At 44.6% G+C, this 19021-nt stretch overlaps 1 protein-coding gene across 2 annotated transcripts in view; it reads right to left on the reverse strand.

Annotated features, from left to right (window-relative positions):
* Positions 1 to 19021, reverse strand: part of LOC129813961 (potassium/sodium hyperpolarization-activated cyclic nucleotide-gated channel 2-like) — a 65996-nt gene that overhangs the window by 19483 nt on the left and 27492 nt on the right. For both annotated transcript variants that reach the window (XM_055866635.1, XM_055866636.1), the window contains one exon: positions 3506 to 3724. In XM_055866635.1, coding sequence (XP_055722610.1) covers positions 3506 to 3724 — 219 coding nt within the window. The remainder of the gene's footprint in view (positions 1 to 3505; positions 3725 to 19021) is intronic.

Here is a 19021-nt window from a genome sequence, read left to right on the forward strand (position 1 = left end):
CGCTCACTCCGATTGGCTGCTGAGAGGTAGGAACACTCCCGCAGCTCGACAACCACAGAGACTCTGCTTGGAGACAGGAGCCAGGGCTTGTGTTGCTAACGCTGCTGCTAACACCAGGCGACACTACTGCAACACTACTCATTAACACTAGACTACAGCTTGCTGGCTGGGCTCTGCAGGTATTTTCCTGGGATCTACAGAGAAACTATATGGTGTTATACTACCATACAACAGGTACTATCTGGTACCTATGTCAAAGATCAGTTTGTAGGCCACCTTACTACCGACTAGGTACAACCCAATGATGCCTAGTGGTTCAATTATAAAATAAAGTATTTCTTACTTTACTTATAAATCACTACATTTTACGATGTCATTGTTACATAGCCTATCATTTGTGAATTATTATGAATAGCGGAAGTAATATGACGGGAAAGAATAGCCTAGCAGTAAAGGAATAATGGTAGTTAATTCATTAATTCATTTAGTAGTACTACTAATACGCAAGAAATGAAGCTATAATTTCACTGCACCGTTCAGGCAACATGATCATTACCATAGTAAGAACACAACTGATTGTTGTTGTATCACTGCAGTAATCGGTATCATCATTAAAACGCTTTGCCGTCACATTCTGGAAGCAGCCCATTTAAAACTGCCACTCATCTGGGGAGCAAAATACATCAAACACAACAGAGGACAGACACGGTTGTCAGGGTGGAGATGTGTCAGGGTGGAGATGTGTCAGGGTGGAGATGTGTCAGGGTGGAGATGTGTCAGGGTGGAGATGTGTCAGGGTGGAGATGTGTCAGGGTGGAGATGTGTCAGGGTTGTGATGTTTCAGGGTGGAGATGTGTCAGGGTTGTGATGTTTCAGGGTGGAGATGTGTCAGGGTTGTGATGTGTCAGGGTGGAGATGTGTCAGGGTTGTGATGTGTCAGGGTGGAGATGTGTCAGAGTGGAGATGTGTCAGAGTGGAGATGTGTCAGGGTTGAGATGTGTCAGAGTGGAGATGTGTCAGGGTGGAGATGTGTCAGGGTGGAAATGTGTCAGGGTGGAGATGTGTCAGGGTGGAGATGTGTCAGGGTGGAGATGTGTCAGAGTGGAGATGTGTCAGAGTGGAGATGTGTCAGGGTGGAGATGTGTCAGAGTGGAGATGTGTCAGGGTGGAGATGTGTCAGAGTGGAGATGTGTCAGAGTGGAGATGTGTCAGGGTGGAGATGTGTCAGGGTGGAGATGTGTCAGGGTGGAGATGTGTCAGAGTGGAGATGTGTCAGAGTGGAGATGTGTCAGGGTGGAGATGTGTCAGGGTGGAGATGTGTCAGGGTGGAGATGTGTCAGGGTGGAGATGTGTCAGAGTGGAGATGTGTCAGAGTGGAGATGTGTCAGGGTGGAGATGTGTCAGGGTGGAGATGTGTCAGAGTGGAGATGTGTCAGGGTGGAGATGTGTCAGAGTGGAGATGTGTCAGGGTGGAGATGTGTCAGGGTGGAGATGTGTCAGAGTGGAGATGTGTCAGAGTGGAGATGTGTCAGGGTGGAGATGTGTCAGAGTGGAGATGTGTCAGAGTGGAGATGTGTCAGGGTGGAGATGTGTCAGAGTGGAGATGTGTCAGGGTGGAGATGTGTCAGGGTGGAGATATTATAACTTCATAATATAATTTTATAATCATGTCATTTAATAGTAATTTCATGTGTCAAAATGACTCTATAGTCATGTAGCAGGGATCCAGAGGTGGCACCACAGGGCCCAGAGTTGTGGGTCCATTTTCTTTCCCTGGGGGACAGAGTTTTTCCTGATTTGGTAACCTAACCAGGTATAAATCCAGACCATATCGGGTATGACAGTAATTAATCAGTTGGAAAAAGGCTTTGTATGGGCTATGATGGGACCAGAGTTTTTCTAATCAGGTCACATGGTTTAAAAAATAACTCCTGGAAAAACTCCTGGGCCTAGGGCAGCAACCTTGTTCATATAATATATGATATATTTTAAAATTCGACTAACGTGTGTGGGGGGGGGGGGGTGTTTACACAGACAACACCTGTACAATAGAATTCAAAGGGCTGAGCTTGCTCTATGCAGGTTTGTATCGTGTAGGCCAATGCAACTATATTTAAAAGAGTAACTCACAGTCTGTCATCACTAGCGTTGTGTTGTTAATTTCAGGTAGGCTAATAATTTTGGATTGAAAAGGTCAAGGTAGCCTAGCCAACGTAACCAAATTTGATCATATTCACATATTCACATTTTCAGAAAATATATTTATGTATTTATAGTCATTTACACAAATAAATGGGTTATAAATGCATAAGATGAACAAGATGACTTTGTTTACCCTCCCCAGAGATGACAGGGCGCCCTGGCTGTAGCGTATGAAGTTGTGGTTGTTATCCGTAGCCTACAGTTGATCCGTCTGAAAAATCATCTAATTCTCATCCCATACAGCATGTCAGATTGATAACGTTAAGGTGAGGGCTGCTGTAACGTTTCTGTTTGTGTCTGTTGGGAGTGAGGTGTTATCACACTTGCTAAATAAATACCGGAGGAAAGTGGAGAGCGTTCTTTGTGCTTTGCTAGATGACTTGCCTTGTGCCGGCCCGCACAACCTGTGATTTCTGTGAATCTGATTGGTCAAGACACACACAAGAACCTCCTCCGACATGAACGACAGATACATTATTGTATGTGAGTTGACAAATCATGAAGCAAAACAGTCTAAAAAATGAAAATGTTTCCCTCTTGTTAACACTTTTGACTCAATATTCTCATCAAGCAAAATCAAAAATGGTGGGGATGTAGGTTCAGAAGAAAATGTACCAAAAATACAAACACTAAAATTGTGGAAATTATACCACCAACCTAAAGGAACTTTAGAGACTGGAAGAGGCATTTTCTCTGCACAGGTAGAGCCCTGTCTGTGCATGTGCCTGGTACTGCCACGTCATTTTTAACACTTGATAACACTTGATTTAGTCTACATCATCATCAATATTGAGTCTAGATGGCTGATACTCGCATCAGAGAGACGCAGAACGGCATAGAGAGGTAAATCACAACCAGGTAAATCACAACCAGGTAAATCACAACCAGGTAAATCACAACCAGGTAAATCACAACCAGGTAAATCACAACCAGGTAAATCACAACCAAGTAAATCACAACCAGGTAAATCACAACCAGTAAAAGAAGTTAAGCTAGCTAATCAGCAGATTTACATGAATCATCAACGATCAGCTGATAGCCTACCCTCTGTTCCAGATGTCACTGTCTTTAGGAGGCACTGTAACTAGCTTGCTTACCAGTTGTGATGATGATTGAGTGCGTTGTTGCAGAAATAAATAGGCCTATGTTCAAAAAAACGTTTTTTATTTTGAGCACATGCCCCCTGAAAGGTCTGTGCATGGCCCTGGTTGGGTTGTTGCAGGAAAGAGGGAGAGAGAGAGAGAGAGAGAAGGATGAAGACAGAGGGAGAGACAGAGAAAATAAAGGGATAAAGTATTTTTACCTTCTCCTGGTACTGTCGTCGGGACGAGTCCAGGGACTGGATGAGTGCGGTGGCATGGCCTATGAACACAGCGTAGCAGGTGGCCCCTACGATCATGCTGAGCATGGTGAGCCAGATATCAGACAGGCTCTCCGGGGCCTGCCGACCATAGCCGATACACAACATGTGGCTCATCGCCTTGAACACTGCAAATGAATACAGCTCAGACCATGTGTCATTCTGCAAAGAGAAAAATGAAAGAGAAAATGAATTTAAATATGTATGAAAGACAGAAGAAAAAACATTTGGGGAGGAGAGGAGAAGAAACAAAAAGAGGAAAGTTTTTGAGTTGGTGACTCAAAGTAAGAGACAAAAACTGAGAAGAAGTGATAGACTGAGGGGAGAGTAGAGAGATAGAGAGAAGAGGATAGAGGAAGATAGAAAGGAGGGTAGAGAGATAGAGAGAGGAGGGTAGAGAGATAGAGAAAGGAGGGTAGAGAGATAGAGAGAGGAGGGTAGAGAGATAGAGAGAGGAGAGTAGAGAGATAGAGAGAGAAGAGGGTAGAGAGATAGAGAGAGGAGGGTAGAGAGATAGAGAAAGGAGGGTAGAGAGATAAAGAGAGGAGGGTAGAGCGATAGAGAGAGGAGAGTAGAGAGATAGAGAGAGGAGGGTAGAGAGATAGAGAAAGGAGGGTAGAGAGATAAAGAGAGGAGGGTAGAGCGATAGAGAGAGGAGAGTAGAGAGATAGAGAGAGGAGAGTAGAGAGATAGAGAGAGGAGAGTAGAGAGATAGAGAGAGAAGAGGGTAGAGAGATAGAGAGAGGAGAGTAGCGAGGTAGCGAGATAAACTTCTGTATGTGTAATGTTTACTGTTAATTTGTATTGTTTGTTTCACTTTTGTGTATTGTCTACCTCACTTGCTTTGGCAATGTTAACACATGTTTCCCATGCCAATAAAGCCCCTTGAATTGAATTGAATTGAGTAGAGAGATAGAGAGAGGAGGGTAGAGGGAGATAGAGAGAGGAGGGTAGAGAGATAGAGAGGGGGTAGAGAGTTAGAGAGGAGGGTAGAGAGAAAGAGAGAGAAGAGGGTAGAGATAGAGAGAGGAGAGTAGAGAGATAGAGAGAGGAGGGGAGAGGGAGATAGTGAGAGGAGGGTAGAGAGATAGAGAGAGAAGAGGGTAGAGAGATAGAGAGAGGAGGGTAGAGGGAGATAGTGAGGAGGGTAGAGAGATAGAGAGAGAAGAGGGTAGAGAGATAGAGAGAGGAGGGTAGAGAGATAGAGAGAGGAGGGTGGAGAGATAGAGAGAGGAGGGTGGAGAGATAGAGAGAGGAGGGTGGAGAGATAGAGAGGAGGGTAGAGAGAGAGAGAAGGGTAGAGAGATAGAGAGAGGAGGGTAGAGAGATAGAGAGAGGAGGGTAGAGAGAGAGAGAGGAGGGTAGAGAGATAGACAGAGGAGGGTAGAGACAGTGAAAAATCCCATTTAGCTTAGTTTTGTTTTGTCTTTCATACCAGGTCATATGTCTTCTCAAGTCATGTTGACACGGTTCTACTACCATTGATTTAATGTATTGTTCTGATTAATATTGATGTTGTAGTTGTTGTTAATGGTGATCCCATGTCCACTACTACTAGTATTATTACTGTTGGTCCCACCATTTATCTATATATAAATATATATATATTTTGTATATATATACATATATATTTTATTTTTCGATATGTATACTTTGACAATGTAAGTAATAATGAACTTGCCATGTCAATAAAGTCAATTGAATTGAAATTGAATTGAGAAGAGGGTAGAGAGATAAAGAGGGGGGTAGAGAGATAGACAGAGAAGGGTAGAGAGATAGAGAGAGGAGGGTAGAGAGATAGAGAGAGGAGGGTAGAGAGATAGAGAGAGAAGGGTAGAGAGATAGAGAGAGGAGGGTAGAGGGAGATAGAAAGAGGAGGGTAGAGAGATAGAGAGGAGGGTAGAGGGAGATAGAAAGAGGAGGGTAGAGAGATAGACAGAGAAGGGTAGAGAGATAGAGAGAGGAGGGTAGAGAGATAGAGAGAGGAGGGTAGAGAGATAGAGAGAGAAGGGTAGAGAGATAGAGAGAGGAGGGTAGAGGGAGATAGAAAGAGGAGGGTAGAGAGATAGAGAGTGGAGGGTAGAGGGAGATAGAAAGAGGAGGGTAGAGAGATAGAGAGGAGGGTATAGAGATAGAGAGAGAAGGGTAGAGAGATAGAGAGAGGAGGGTAGAGAGATAGAGAGTGGAGGGTAGAGAGATAGAGAGTGGAGGGTAGAGGGAGATAGAAAGAGGAGGGTAGAGAGATAGAGAGGAGGGTAGAGAGATAGAGAGTGGAGGGTAGAGAGATAGAGAGAGGAGGGTAGAGAGATAGAGAGTGGAGGGTAGAGGGAGATAGAAAGAGGAGGGTAGAGAGATAGAGAGGAGGGTAGAGAGATAGAGAGAGAGATAAAGAGGGGGGTAGAGAGATAGACAGAGAAGGGTAGAGAGATAGAGAGAGGAGGGTAGAGAGATAGAGAGTGGAGGGTAGAGAGACAGACAGAGAAGGGTAGAGAGATAGAGAGGAGGGTAGAGAGATAGAGAGTGGAGGGTAGAGGGAGATAGAAAGAGGAGGGTAGAGAGATAGAGAGGAGGGTAGAGAGATAGAGAGTGGAGGGTAGAGAGATAGAGAGAGGAGGGTAGAGAGATAGAGAGTGGAGGGTAGAGGGAGATAGAAAGAGGAGGGTAGAGAGATAGAGAGGAGGGTAGAGAGATAGAGAGAGAGATAAAGAGGGGGGTAGAGAGATAGACAGAGAAGGGTAGAGATATAGAGAGTGGAGGGTAGAGGGAGATAGAAAGAGGAGGGTAGAGAGACAGACAGAGAAGGGTAGAGAGATAGAGAGAGGAGGGTAGAGAGATAGAGAGTGGAGGGTAGAGGGAGACAGAAAGAGGAGGGTAGAGAGATAGAGAGGAGGGTAGATAGAGAGAGAAGGGTAGAGAGATAGAGAGAGGAGGGTAGAGAGATAGAGAGAGGAGGGTAGAGAGATAGAGAGAGGAGGGTAGAGAGATAGAGAGAGGAGGGTAGAGAGATAGAGAGAGGAGAGTAGAGGGAGATAGATTGTTTTTATTGTCTATTTCACTTTTGTATATTATCTACCTCACTTGCTTTGAGGGTAGAGAGATAGAAGGAGGAGGGTAGAGAGATAGAGAGGAGGGTAGAGAGATAGAGAGAGGAGGGTAGAGATATAGAGAGGAGGGTAGCGAGATAAAGAGGGGGGTAGAGAGTTAGAGAGAGAATAGGGTAGAGAGATAGAGAGAGGAGGGTAGAGAGATAGAGAGAGGAGGGTAGAGAGATAGAGAGAGAAGAGGGTAGAGAGATAGAGAGAGGAGGGTAGAGAGATAGAAGGAGGAGGGTAGAGAGATAGATAGGAGGGTAGAGAGATAGAGAGAGGAGGGTAGAGATATAGAGAGTGGAGGGTAATGAGATAGAGAGATGAGGGTAGAGAGATAGAGAGGAGGGTAGAGAGAGAGAAGGGTAGAGAGATAGAGAGAGAAGAGGGTAGAGAGATAGAGAGAGGAGGGTAGAGAGAGAGAAGGATAGACAGATAGAGAGGAGGGTAGAGAGATGGACAGAGGAGGGTAGAGAGAGAGAGAAGAGGGTAGAGAGATAAAGAGGAGGGTAGAGAGATAGAGAGGATGGTAGGGAGATAGAGAGGAGGGTGGAGATATGTAGAGAGAGAGAGGAGGGTAGAGTGAGAGACATTAGGGTAGAGACAGAGAAAGGAGGGTAGAGAGATAGAGAGAGAGAGATATATAGAGAGAAAGATAGAGAGGAGGGTAGAGAGATAGCAAAAGAGAGGAGGGTAGCGAGAGAGGAGGGTAGAGAGATAGAGAGGATGGTAGGGAGATAGAGAGAGAGAGGGTCTGTGGAGAGATGTAGAGAGATAGAAAGGAGGGTGGAGAGATAGAGGAGGGTGGAGAGATGTAGAGAGATAGAGAGGATGGTAGGGAGATAGAGAGGAGGGTGGAGAGATGTAGAGAGATAGAGAGGACGGAACAAGGCCGAAAGCATTAGGGACAAAGGAGACAAGGAGAGGAAGTTGTTTAAATGAGGACTCAGGGGAGATAAAGAGGAGAGAGTTAGATGGCGAGAACAAGAATTAGGGAGGGTGAGAGACAGAGGGGGAGAGAGAAAGCAAGAGGGAGAGGGAGGAGGAGAAAGACAGGGAGAGAAGGAGAGAGAGAGAGAGCGAGAGGGAGAGATTGGGGGAATCCTGTGAGGCCTAATCAGTGAGAGGTGGAGGAGGTTCTGAGCTGATTTCCACCGAGAGAGACTTTAATGAGAGGTCATTAAATATGCCCTTTCACAAATCGTAATATGAATTCACACACACACACACAGACACACACAAAGGGTGGTATTCTCTGTGCAAAAGATCCCCCAAAACCTTGCAGCAGATTTTTTTTTAATGACGTCCATTTTATGGCACCGATAATTTATAGGTGCATAGGAGCAGTATTACAAACTCATTTTGTAGTAATGTAATGTAATGTAATGAAATATTGCTGTTTGTTTTTGGTACAATCTCAGCAATTTCTTGCAGTGAGAGCTGTCTAGTCAACAGAAAATGTCCAGGACGGAAGCAATGAAATGGCAAGTCCAAATAGCCTAGCCAAGTCCTAATACTTTTGGATAGCTTCCTTTCCTTGTCTGCTCTCCTTGTTGAAAGCTGAAGATGAATTTAGTTGGCAGGTGAGCAGACACTGATAGAGACCTCTACAATCCTTCCATCTGTCTGTTAGCGGAAGGAAACACTTCAGAGGGGTTGGGTTAAATGAGGAAGACACATTTCAGTTGAATGCATTCAGTTGTCCAACTGACTAGGCATCGCCCTTTCCCTTTCCCTTTCCCAAAACACCAAATGCTTATGGCCAAGGGGAAGGGCTAGGGAGCTAATTGGGACCATCTGATAGTGTTGGAACATAGCCCCTATCCAGGAAGCATCTGATGTCAAAAACACCTTCTTCCACACTGACAAGCAGTTCCACCAATCACAATGTACTGCAGAGGAGGCTGTGGGAGCAGCTATAGGAGGACGGCGTTCCTACAGCTCCTCCCACCAACCTCTTCTGGTGTACTGTACAGCACATAGTCAAGGTCTCCAAAGATGTCTTACATTCCACCCCCTCCTCTACCGCCCACGACATGACACACGGCAGAGAAGAGCAGCGCAAGGCAAGGTTCCAGCTAGAGGCTGCAGTCAACATCTTCCACTTTGTCCTACTCTCCCCTCCAGACCGCATTCAGTGGTGCAGGGTTAAATGGAGGAGAATAGAATTGTGTTTCTCCTCTTGGTTCTAGACAGCTACAGGTACACTCATGGTATATTGGCCATGTACAGTACCACATCACATATACTACGCTGAAACAACATACAGTGCCCTGGGCACCGCCTGGTCCATATCTAGGATTTACTCTGTAAAATGGTTACAGTGGAAGGAGGGAGAGTTTTACTTAGGCAATAAAAGGAATAGAGATGTGTTAAATAACCGTTGGCCACACCGAGGGGGCTGTGGCTAAATGATGGAAGAGAAAACAGAAACAGTAGAGGGATAGAGAGTGAATAATGAATGAACGATGAGCACTTTGGCTCGAAAATAACCTAGGTGGATGAGAGAGAGAGTAGAGAGAGAGAGAGAGAGAGAGAGAGAGAGAGAGAAAGAGAGAGAGAGACAAAGAGAGAGGGAGAGAAAAAGAGAGAGAGAGAAAGAGAGAGAGAGAAAGAGAGAGAGAGAGAGAGAGAGAAGAGAGAGAGAGAGAGAGAGAGAGAGAGAGAGAGAGAGAGAGAGAGAGAGAGAGAGAGAGAGAGAGAGAGAGAGAGAGAGAGAGAGAGAGAGAGAGGGAGAGAGGGAGAGAGGGATACAGAGATTGAGAGAAGAGGAGAGCGAGGCAGTCTATCCTCTGAGTGGTTATTCGCACCGGAGGATACAGGCTCAAACCCTTACATGTACAGGTGGTTCACCTATGAAAGTGATGCTATAGCTCACCCTGTGAGACTCGGGGAGCGTATATATCTTCCCACATATTGCTTTTAACCAAGCTGTTTCCTTCCAAGCCAGGCTCTGAAACCCATTCATCGATACAAGGCTAGGGGCTCATGTTTTCAGAGCCTGGCTTGGAGGTACAGCAGGAGGTAGAGGAGAACAGGATGTCATGGATGACGTCGGATCTCCTTGAATCCTTATAAGCTGTGTCCTGATGTTTGTTTGGTTTCCTTTCTTTCAGACACTCTGCTGGCTCACTGTACACAAGTAGTATGTCCAGACCATGAGCTATACCCGATCAGTACAGTCGACCTCACTGGAACAGAACTCGGTCATAGCAAACACAGGCAAACACAAGAAGACAGAACACAGAGATAGTAGCCTATGTTTGCTTTGCACCAGCACATTCTCATAAATGTTCCCTTTCTCAGAACAAAATGGGAAGCCAGAGCTCTGCTTGGCCCTGATAGGCACGTAGTAATCTCCCGTAGCCAGATTCTGCGTATAGACCGAGAGAATCTGTCAGGACTGAAGGGGATGCGTGACATTAAGCAGACGTTTCTGGGGGTTTTGTCACTGGTTATTTGGACGTGGTTATTTGGATGTTTTGGTTATTAGGAAGCTGTGCTTCAACTGCTTTGCCTCGAGTGCATTGTGCGTGTGCCCACGCGAATCGGCATGGGGGGGGCTATGGTTGAGAGTTTCCCTTTGTGAGGGGGGAGAGTTGCTGGAACTCTCAAGTTCTAATGCTGTAAGTATGAATCCATCAATTAATCATGCAGCTGACCAAATTATGCAAGATTTTACTTCTGTTGTTAACAGAGTACTTAGAGACACCCAATGAGAGACGATCGACACGTCTAACTGCAGAGCGATAAACTGAGCAAATATCAGCAGATATCAAGCCCTGTCTGCAGCCGCAGGCTCTGTTTGCACTAGCTTATCTAAATGTACAGTGACCAGCCACAGAAAGACTGACAGACAGAACATCTCTCTCTCTCTCTCTCTGTCTCCCCCCCCCCCCCCACGCCACCACTCCACGCCTCATCGCTCTTCATCCATCAATACCACTGAGAGGAGAACACAACACTGAAATATAAGTCTTAAATCTCTGAACAGACATTGTCTTTCCTCGGCACATTCATTCCCAGCACCAGAGGAACAGTGGCATCCTGTTTTAATTGTCTCTACCTCTGCCATGATGATGATGGGGGGTCTGTAGTGTTGGAGTCTGGGCACGTTTGGTCTTTTCTCATAAAGCCTGTACTGGAAGGGAAACAGCTCCTCTGATGAATAGGTCTATGGGTTTGGCGTGCATTCCATGAAGAGCTGCACAACAGCAGATAAGGGCAGAGAGAAGTCATTACCATAACATGGGACTACTGAGTTCCACATGCAACGGAGGAACCTTTCTCTGTATGCGATTCATTTGGTTGGCCATGTATTTATATTTATCATATACATCAGTGGAGGATGCTGAGGGGAGGACGGCTCAGAGTAATGGCTGGAATGGAGACAATGGAATGGTATCAACCACATGGAAACCATATGTTTGACTCCACTCCAGATATTATTATGAGACGTCCTCCCCTCAGCAGCCTCCACTGATGTATATGATAAATATAAATACAAAGACAGGAAGGGAATCTAGAGAGGTGTCTGCTCCCCTGCATTAATGTTTCTGGAAAAGCCTCTTTCTCCATATGTTGGCTACGATAGACCCCGTGGTGTTCATTCAGGAACAGCAAACCCAGAGCAGATCATTGGACTGGGGATGATCCCTTCCTTCCTTTGTCTCTCATCTCTCTCAGACAAAAGTGAGAAAAAAATGCCTTAGTATGTCTAATCCATTCACTGAGCTCTAACGACTGTTTCCACTCAGTAACTGTTTGGGATCTGATCACAGTTAATTACTTAGAGCTGAAAATGAGCTCTAAAACACTAAATCTACTTTAGCCCACCCTAATAGTTCATACTAGTCCACTAGAGTAGGTAGCGTACAGTCGTGGCCAAAAGTTTTGCAAATGACACAAACATTAATTTTCACAAAGTCTGCTGCCTCAGTTTGCATGATGGCAATTTGCATATACTCCAGAATGTTATGAAGAGTGATCAGATTAATTGCAATTAATTGCAAAGTCCCTCTTTGCCATGCAAATGAACTTAATCCCAAAAAGACATTTCCACTGCATTTCAGAACTGCCACAAAAGGACCAGCTGACATCATGTCAGTGATTCTCTCGTTAACACATGTGTGAGTGTTGATGAGGACAAGGCTGGAGATCACTCTGTCATGCTGATTGAGTTCGAATAACATACTGGAAGCTTAAAGGAGGGTGTTGCTTGGAATCATTCTTCTTCCTCTGTCAACCATGGTTCCTGCAAGAAAACATGTGCCGTCATCATTGCTTTGCACAAAAAGGGCTTCACAGGCAAGGATATTGCTGCCAGTAAGATTGCACCTAAATCAACCATTTATTGGATCATCAAGAACTTCAAGGAGAGCGGTTCAATTGTTGTGAAGAAGGCTTCAGGGCACCCAAGGAAGTCCAGCAAGCGCCAGGACCATCTCCTAATGTTAATTCAGCTGCGGGATCGGGGCACCACCAGTACAGAGCTTGCTCAGGAATGGCAGCAGGCAGGTGTGAGTGCATCTGCATGCACAGTGAGGCGAAGACTTTTGGAGGATGGCCTGGTGTCAAAAAGGGCAGCAAAGAAGCCACTTCTCTCCAGGATAAACATCTGGGACAGACTGATATTCTGCAAAAGGTACAGGGATTGGACTGCTGAGGACTGGGGTAAAGTCATTTTCTCTGATGAATCCCCTTTACGATTGTTTGGGGCATCCGGAAAAAAGCTTGTCCGGAGAAGACAAGGTGAGCGCTACCATCAGTCCTGTGTCATGCCAACAGTAAAGCATCCTGAGACCATTCATGTGTGGGGTTGCTTCTCAGCCAAGGGAGTGGGCTTCTCATAAAGAATGGTACCAACACATCCTCCGAGAGAAACTTCTCCCAACCATCCAGGAATAGTTTGGTGATGAACAATGCCTTTTCCAGCATGATGGAGCACCTTCCCATAAGGCAAAAGTGATAACTACGTGGCTCAGGGTATTTTATCGATATTTTGGGTCCATGGCCAGGAAACTCCCCAGACCTTAATCCCATTGAGAACTTGTGGTTAATCCTCAAGCGGACAAACAAAAACCTACAAATTCTGACAAACTCCAAGCATTGATTATGCAAGAATGGGCTGCCATCAGTCAGGATGTGGCCCAGAAGTTAATTGATAGCATGCCAGGGTGGATTGCAGAGGTCTTGAAAAAGAAGGGTCAACACTTCAAATATTGACTCTTTGCATCAACTTCATGTAATTGTCAATAAAAGCCTTTGACACTTATGAAATGCTTGTTATTATACTTCAGTATTCCATAGTAACATCTGACAAAAATATCTAAAGACACTGAAGCAGCAGACTTTGTGAAAATGTATATTTGTGTCATTCTCAACACTTTTGGCCACGACTGTTTATGTAGTAATGCACAAATAGAGGGGAGAGGGCAGTGGTGGCTGGTGTCACTTAAATCGGCGGACAGGCTCATTGTAATGGCTGGAATGGAATAAATGTACCGGGTCAAACATGGTTTCTATGTGTTTGCTGCCATTCTATTCATCCATTCCAGCCACTACTATGAGCCATCCTCCCTTCACCAGCCCCCTGTGGCAGAGACTTATGACTCACTGAAGCTGTTTCTCTAATGAAGTCTCTGTGTGTCTCGCCCAGTCGTCTGACTGAAGCACGTCTGCGTTCTTTATGGTCTTTAATCCAGAAGCTTTTAGTTAACACCAATAATTACAGTCCTTTAACCATTGACTCTGTCTGTTAGTAGCTGCTGCTGCCTATGTCATTATCCATTTAGCCCTTCACTCCAGTGACACATGGCTCCTCTCTCTCTCTCTCTCTCTCTCTCTCTCTCTCTCTCTCTCTCTCTCTCTCTCTCTCTCTCTCTCTCTCTCTCTCTCTCTCTCTCTCTCTCTCTCTCTCTCTCTCTCTCTCTCTCTCTCTCTCTCTCTCTCTCTCTCTCTCTCTCTCTCTCTCTCTCTCTCTCTCTCTCTCTCTCTCTCTCTCTCTCTGTTAATCCACAATTAGAATTAAACTTGATAGAATGGACTAGCATTGATCATCATTCCCTGGTGGTTGTAATAGCTGGCCATTTAGAATGTTTAATTAATTGATGCTTAATTGCCATACTAATTGCTTTTGTGCACATAAAATAATATGTGATGGGGAAAAATCGATAGTTACATATCGCAATATTTTTTGGGACGGTATTATATCGATACTTTGACTCCAAGTGAGCCAACTTGTTTTCAGCTCTTTAATTTCCATTAATGATCAAAATAAAATGTCTCATGCGCTCTCTTGTCGATCTGCAGCAGATATACATGTATAATGAGCAATAAGTTCGGAACATCAAATCCCATTAAAATCACAGTATTGATTTTAATATTATCAAGATAATATTGTATTGTGAAATTAGAAATTCCCAGCACTAATTAGAATGTGGTACTTTTCTCACGTGCAACAATGGCAACTGCAACTGTGCCTCACTATCATGTTGGCCATGTTGGCTGTTCCTCTTCCACTCACCAATCCATGGCCCGAGCATCAGTGTTGTGTTCAAGACCACCTAAAGTGAGACCGATTCAAGACCAAGACCGGAGCAATTTAAATCCGAGTCAGAGACCAAGACCGGAGGAGGGGGGGCGAGTCAAGACCAAGACCGGAGGAGGGGGGGGGGGCGAGTCAAGACCAAGACCGGAGGAGGGGGGGCGAGTCAAGACTTTTATTTCCATCACGAATCAATCGCTCCGCCCTCAACTTCCGGTCTCCGTGCTGTTGTGCTGTTTATTGCTACTTGGCTATCAGACAAACTTGTTGGTTTTTACTTTTAATACATTTACCAACGTCTAAGTTTTTTCCTCGCTCTACTTTTTTCGTTAAACTTTTTCACCCCGGATGCTTTATCTGGACATGGTTCTACAGGACCTCCACCAGCCGAAAAATAAGTACATGTAGGTAGAGTTATTAAAGTGACAATGCATAGATAATAAGAGAGAGTAGCAGCAACATAGAAGGGGGGGGAAAGGGTAATGCTAATAGTCTGGGTAGCCATTTGATTAGATGTTCAGGAGTCTTATGGCTTGGGGGTAGAAGCAGTTTAGAAGCCTCTTGAACCTAGACTTGGTGCTCCGGTACCGCTTGCCGTGTGGTAGCAGAGAGAACAGTCTATGACTAGGATGGCTGGAGTCTTTGACAATTTTTAGGGCCTTCCTCTGACACTGCCTTGTATAAAGGTCCTCAATGGCAGGAAGCTTGGCCCCAGTGAAGTACTGGGCCGTACGCACTACACTCTGTAGTGCCTTGCGGTTGGAGGCCGAGCAGTTGCCATACCAGGCAGTGATCAACCTGTCAGGATGCTCTCGAGGGTGCAGCTGTAAAACCTTTTGAGGATCTGAATAGGTGTTGTCGTGCCCTCTTCACGACTGTCTTGGTGTGCTTGGACCATGTTAGTTTGATGGGGATGTGGACGCCAAGGAACTTGAAGCTCTCAACCTGCTTCCTTACAGCCCTGTCAATGAGAATGGGGGCGTGTTCGGTCCTCCTTTTCCTGTAGTCCACAATCATCTCCTTTGTCTTGATCACATTGCGGGAGAGGTAGTTGTCCTTGCACCACACGGTCAGGTGTATGACCTCCTCCCTATAGGCTTTCTCATCGTTGCTGGTGATCAGGCCTACCATTTTTGTGTCATCGGCAAACTTAATGATGGTGTTGGAGTTGTGCCTGGCCGTGCAGTCATTAGTGAACAGGGAGTACAGGAGGGGACTGAGCACGCACCCCTGAGGGGCCCCCGTGTTGAGGATCAGCATGGCGGACGTGTTTTTACCTACCCTTACCACCTGGCATCAGCCCATCAGAAAGTCCAGGATCCAGTTGCAGAGGGAGGTGTTTAGTCCCAGTGTCCTTAGCTTACTGATGATCTTTGAGGGCACTATGGTGTTGAACGCTGAGCTGTAGTCAATGAATATGTGTGGAGTAAAGGTGGTCTAGAGTTTTTTTCCCTCTGGCTGCCCATTTAACATGCCGATAGGAATTAGGTACAACTGATTTAAGTTTTGCTGCATTAAAGTCCCCGACCACTAGGGGCACCGCCACTGGTTGAGCGTTTTCCTGTTTGCTTATGGCGCTATACAGCTCATTGAGTGCGGTTTTAGTGCCAGTATCGGTCTGTGGTGAGATGTAGACAGCTACAAAGAATACAGATGAAAACTCTCTAGGTAGATAATGTGGTCTACAGCTTGTCATGAGATACTCTACCTCAGGCGAGAAAAACCTCGAGACTTCCTTAGATATCGTGCACCAGCTATTGTTTACAAATATGCATAGGTCCCCACCCCGTGTCTTACCAGAGGCTGCTGTTCTATCCTGCCGATAGACTGTATAACACGCCAGCTGTATGTTATTAATGTCGTCGTTCAGCCACAACTCGGTGAAATATAAGATATTGCTGTTTTTAATGTCCCGTTGGTGTGATTTGCGTGCTTTCAGTTCGTCCCATTTATTTTCCATCGATTGAACATTTGCTAACAGTACGGGTGGCGAAGGCAGATTAGCCACTGATCCTCACAAGGCACATCTCTTTCCGCAAATTCTCAGTTTCTTTCTCCAGCAAATGATGGGGATGAGGGACTTTACGGGTGTTTGGAGTATATCCTTCCCGTCCGACGAATTAAAGAAAAATTATTTGTCCAATTCAAGGTGAGTAATCGCTGTTCTGATGTCCAGAATCTCTTTTCGGTCATAAGAGATGGTAGCAGCAACATTATGTACAAAATAAGTTACAAACAATGCGGAAAAACAAACAAAATAGCACGGTTAGTTAAGAGCCAATAAAATGGCAGCCATCCCCTCCGGCGCCATCTTCACAACTTCCAGCTTAGTGGAGTCTGCCACTAGCACAGTCAGTGTAGTCACCTCAGCTATCCCCATTGAGATCGTGTCTGTGCCTCGATCTCGGTTGAGGAAAACAAAACATGGCGGTGTATAGCAATCTCAGTGGAATTAAGACCTTTCCATTCCTGTCATTATTGAAAGAAATTGTGATATCTCACATCTCAAAATAGGGTTACTTAATGTTATATCCCTCACTTCCAAGGCAGTCATAGTCAATGAACTAATCACTGATCATAATCTTGATGTGATTGGCCTGACTGAAACATGGCTCAAGCCTGATGAATTTACTGTGTTAAATGAGGAATCTCTTCCTGGTTATACTAGTGACCGTATTCCCTGAGCATTCTGCAAAGGCGGAGGTGTTGCTAACATTTGTGAAAGCAAATTTCAATTCACTAAAAGAAAAATGACTGCGTTTTCATCTATTGAGCTTCACGTCACAAAATCTATGCAGCCTACTTAATCCCTTTTTATAGCTTCTGTTTACAGGCCTCCTGGTCCGTATACAGCGTTCCTTACTGAGTTCCCTGAATTCCTATCAGACCTTGTAGTCATGACAGATAATATTCAAATTTTTGGTGACTTTAATATTCACGTGGAAAAGTCCAAAGACCCACTCCAAAAGGCTTTCGGAGCCATCATCGACTCAGTGGGTTTTGTCCAACATGTCTCCAGAACAACTCATTGCCACAGTCATACTCTGGACCTAGTTTTGTCCCGTAAATAAATATTGTCGATCTAAATGTTTTTCCTCAGAATCCTGGACTATCGGACCACACTTTTATTTTGTTTGCAACAAATAATCGCAACAAATAATCTGCTCAGACCCCAACCAAGGATCATCAAAAGACATGCTATAAATTCTCGGACAACCCAAAGATTCCTAGATGCACTTCCAGGCTCCCTCCATGTACCCAAGGACGTTGGAGTGCAACAATTGGTTAACCAAATAACTGAGGATCTTAATGTAACCTTGCGTAATACCCTAGATGCAGTCGCACCCTTAAAGACTAAAAACATTAGTCACAAGAAATTTGCTCCCTGGTATATAGAAAATAACCGAGCCATGAAGCAAGCTTCATGGCGCTCCACCAAACTGGAAGTCTTCCGACTAGCTTGGAAAGACAGTACCATGTAATATCGAAGAGCCCTCACTGCTGCTCGATTATCCTATTTTTCCAACCTAATTGAAGAGAAATGAACAATCCCAAATATATTTTTGATACTGTCGCAAAGCTAACTAAAAAGCAGCATTCAAAAAGAGAGGATAGCTTTCACTTCAGCAGTGATACATTCATGAACTTCTTCAATGAAAATATCTTGATCATTAGAAAGCAAATTACAGACTCCACTTTGAATATGCGTATTTCTCCAAAGCTCAGTTGTCTGAGTCTGCACAGAACTACCAGGACCTAGGATCAATGGAGACACTCAAGTTTTTAAATCCTATATCTCTTGACACATTCATGAATATAGGCATGGCCTCTAAACCGTCAAGCTGCATACTGGACCTATTCCAACTAAACTACTGAAAGAGCTACTTCCTGTGCTTGGCCCTTCTATGATGAACATAATACATGGCACCCTATCCACTGGATGTGTACCAAGCTCAATAAAACTGGCAGTAATAAAGCCTCTTGAAAAAGCCTAACCTGGACCCAGAAAATGAGAAAAACTATCAGCCTGTATCAAATCCCATTCCCACTCCAATTCCTCTCAAAAAATATTAAAAAGCTGTTGCGCAGAAACTCACTGCCTTCCTGAAGACAAATAATGTATACGAATTGCTTCAGTCTGGTTTGACCCCCCCATAGCACTGAGACTCCACTTGTGAAGGTGGTAAATGACCTTTTAATGGCATCTGTCCTCCTGCTCCTAGACCTTAGTGCTGCTTTGACACCATCGATCACCACATTCTTTTGGAGAGATTAGAAACTCTAATTGGTCTACATGGACAAGTTCTTGCCTGGTTTAGATCTTATCTGTCGGAAAGATATCAGTTCGTCTCTGTGGATGGTTTGCCCTCTGACAAATCAATTGCAAGTCCTCAAGGTTCCGTTTTAGGACCACTATTGTGTTCACCATATATTATACCTCTTGGTGATGTCATTCGGAAACACAATGTCAACTTTCACTGCTATGAAGACGACACACAGCTGTACATTTCGATGAAACATGGTGAAGCCCCAAAATTTCCTACCCTGAAAGCCTGTGTTTCAGACATAAGGAAGGCAAATGTTTTACTTTTAAAGTCAGACAAAACAGAGATGCTATTTTTAAGTCCCAAGAAACAAAGAGATCTGCTGTTGGATCTGACAATTAATCTTGATGGTTTTACAGTCGTCTCAAATAAAACTGTCAAGGACCTCGGCATTACTCTGGACCTTGATCTGTCTTTTGACGAACATATTAAGAATATTTCAAGGACAGATTTTTTCCATCTTCGTAACATTGCAAAAATCTGAAACTTTTTGTTTAAGAAT

Source organism: Salvelinus fontinalis, chromosome 17 (genome assembly GCF_029448725.1).
Source record: "Salvelinus fontinalis isolate EN_2023a chromosome 17, ASM2944872v1, whole genome shotgun sequence".
Classification (NCBI taxonomy): Eukaryota; Metazoa; Chordata; class Actinopteri; order Salmoniformes; family Salmonidae; genus Salvelinus; species Salvelinus fontinalis.